Source organism: Aegilops tauschii, chromosome 7 (assembly GCF_002575655.3).
Source record: "Aegilops tauschii subsp. strangulata cultivar AL8/78 chromosome 7, Aet v6.0, whole genome shotgun sequence".
Taxonomy (NCBI): Eukaryota; Viridiplantae; Streptophyta; class Magnoliopsida; order Poales; family Poaceae; genus Aegilops; species Aegilops tauschii.
The window spans coordinates 40,116,759-40,118,288 of record NC_053041.3 but is presented as its reverse complement, the minus strand read 5'-3'; the positions used below and the strand labels follow the sequence as shown (position 1 = coordinate 40,118,288).

Below are 1,530 nucleotides of genomic sequence, written 5' to 3'. Positions count from 1 at the left end.
CATGAATAAGTAGACGTGAGCAGACACAAAAAGAAACTGACGAGAGGAGAACCAAGTAGATGTCGGAATCAGAGGGCACGGGGAAAGCATCAATATTTAACCAGACAGTCTATTGGCCTGCAGTAAACACCCTTTTCTTCTGAATTTTCACCGGGGAAGAGAGAACTCCCCCACCTGAATCTTTCCATTCAAAAAGCAGCAGGAGGGTTTTGACTGTTGAGCCAGAGCGCGCAACCAAACATCAACGTGCGCACGGTGGTCGTTTTTGAACCTCCCTCGCCAGAGCAGAGCATCGTCTCGACAGGCTTTGAGCCTGAGGTTCAGAGAGTGTGTCGATTCTCTCAAGGTGAAGGAGACTAAGGAGTCAGGCCATCTAATAAAATCTTGATTCAGCCTGTGGGTTCGGACATCAAATTCCCAAACTGCCAAAGGAATTCCAGTTCGCACGTATCCACCTGTTTTCGGATTGGGCGGTTCCAATTCTAGATTAGTCTGACTAAATGTCTCTACTCCGTCATGACGTCTAGCCTTAAAAATCAAAGCTTATCCGAATAATCGCGGCGAAATGGGTTTCTTTGTACCATATGAAGAACTTGGTTTACAGGTAACTCTGTATTCTGTACAGCATCCGGCTTCAGTTAGAAGCACAAGTTAAGAAACGTATGAACACGCCGATCGTACGGCCGACAAACGGAGAAAGAATCAGTACGTAGCCACACGCCCGGCTGGACCACGAGCAGATCGCGATTCATCAGCGATCAATGGCACACGATGGTCTCGAAGCAGTCGATCCCATCAAACTCCGGCGCAAACCGCGGCGGCAACGTTGACGGCGACTGCGATTTCCCTTTGCCCGGCTGTTGCTCTGCCTCCCGCGGCAGGCCTCCCTGCTTCCCTTGGTGCTCTGCTCCTGCCCGGTCGCCCTCCTGCAGCTTCCTCCCCCGCCAGGAGAGCCGGGCCCAGCTGCCGCCTTTGCCGGCGCCGGGGGCGATGTCGGCCGGCGAGGCGCTCAGGATGGAGAAGGCCAGCACCTTGTCCATACTCGATAGGAGACCTGCAGCAGCTCCGGTGGCCGAGGCTTTCTTGCACGCAGGCTCTGTGACTTTGCTTCAATCAATTGGTGGCTTTGCTTGGGTCGTTTCTTGATGGGGTTGGTGAAGGGAGAAAGGCCACGCGCCCCGGCTTATATACGGCTTGGTGGCATGGAGGAAGCCTGCGCTGGAGGAGACCAGAATTAATATTGGTGGACGCGGCTGCGAGGGGGAAGGAAGGAGCGAGGGAGCTCGTGACGCACGCGGTGGCGTGGTGGACGTTGCAACCGTCTCGCTGTTTCGCGCGTTTTTATCTTCTTTTCCTCCTGCTGCTGCTGGTCCCACGCGGGCCGCGGCCGTGCCATGATGTGGACGTGCTGAGCGACCGCGTCGACCTAAATATATCGTCTATTCCTAAATATACTGTATTTAGCTATATAACTCACGAAAATCCCTATATAACGCTAGTTTTACTTTTATGGTAAAGCAAAGCTTTATT

The 1,530-nt window shown here is 53.1% G+C and overlaps 1 protein-coding gene across 1 annotated transcript; it reads right to left on the bottom strand.

The window, feature by feature from the left end:
- Window positions 1-552: 552 nt before the first annotated feature.
- Window positions 553-1,186, bottom strand: LOC109760545 (uncharacterized). The gene has a single exon (XM_020319354.3). The coding sequence runs from the start codon at window positions 1,038-1,040 to the stop codon at window positions 759-761; it is 282 nt and encodes a 93-aa protein (XP_020174943.1). The 5' UTR covers window positions 1,041-1,186; the 3' UTR covers window positions 553-758.
- Between the last annotated feature and the right edge of the window lie 344 nt (window positions 1,187-1,530).

Coding starts and splice junctions, on each gene's coding strand:
- LOC109760545 (XM_020319354.3), bottom strand. CDS start 1,040: ATGGACAAGGTGCTGGCCTTCTCCATCCTGAGCGCCTCGCCGGCCGAC.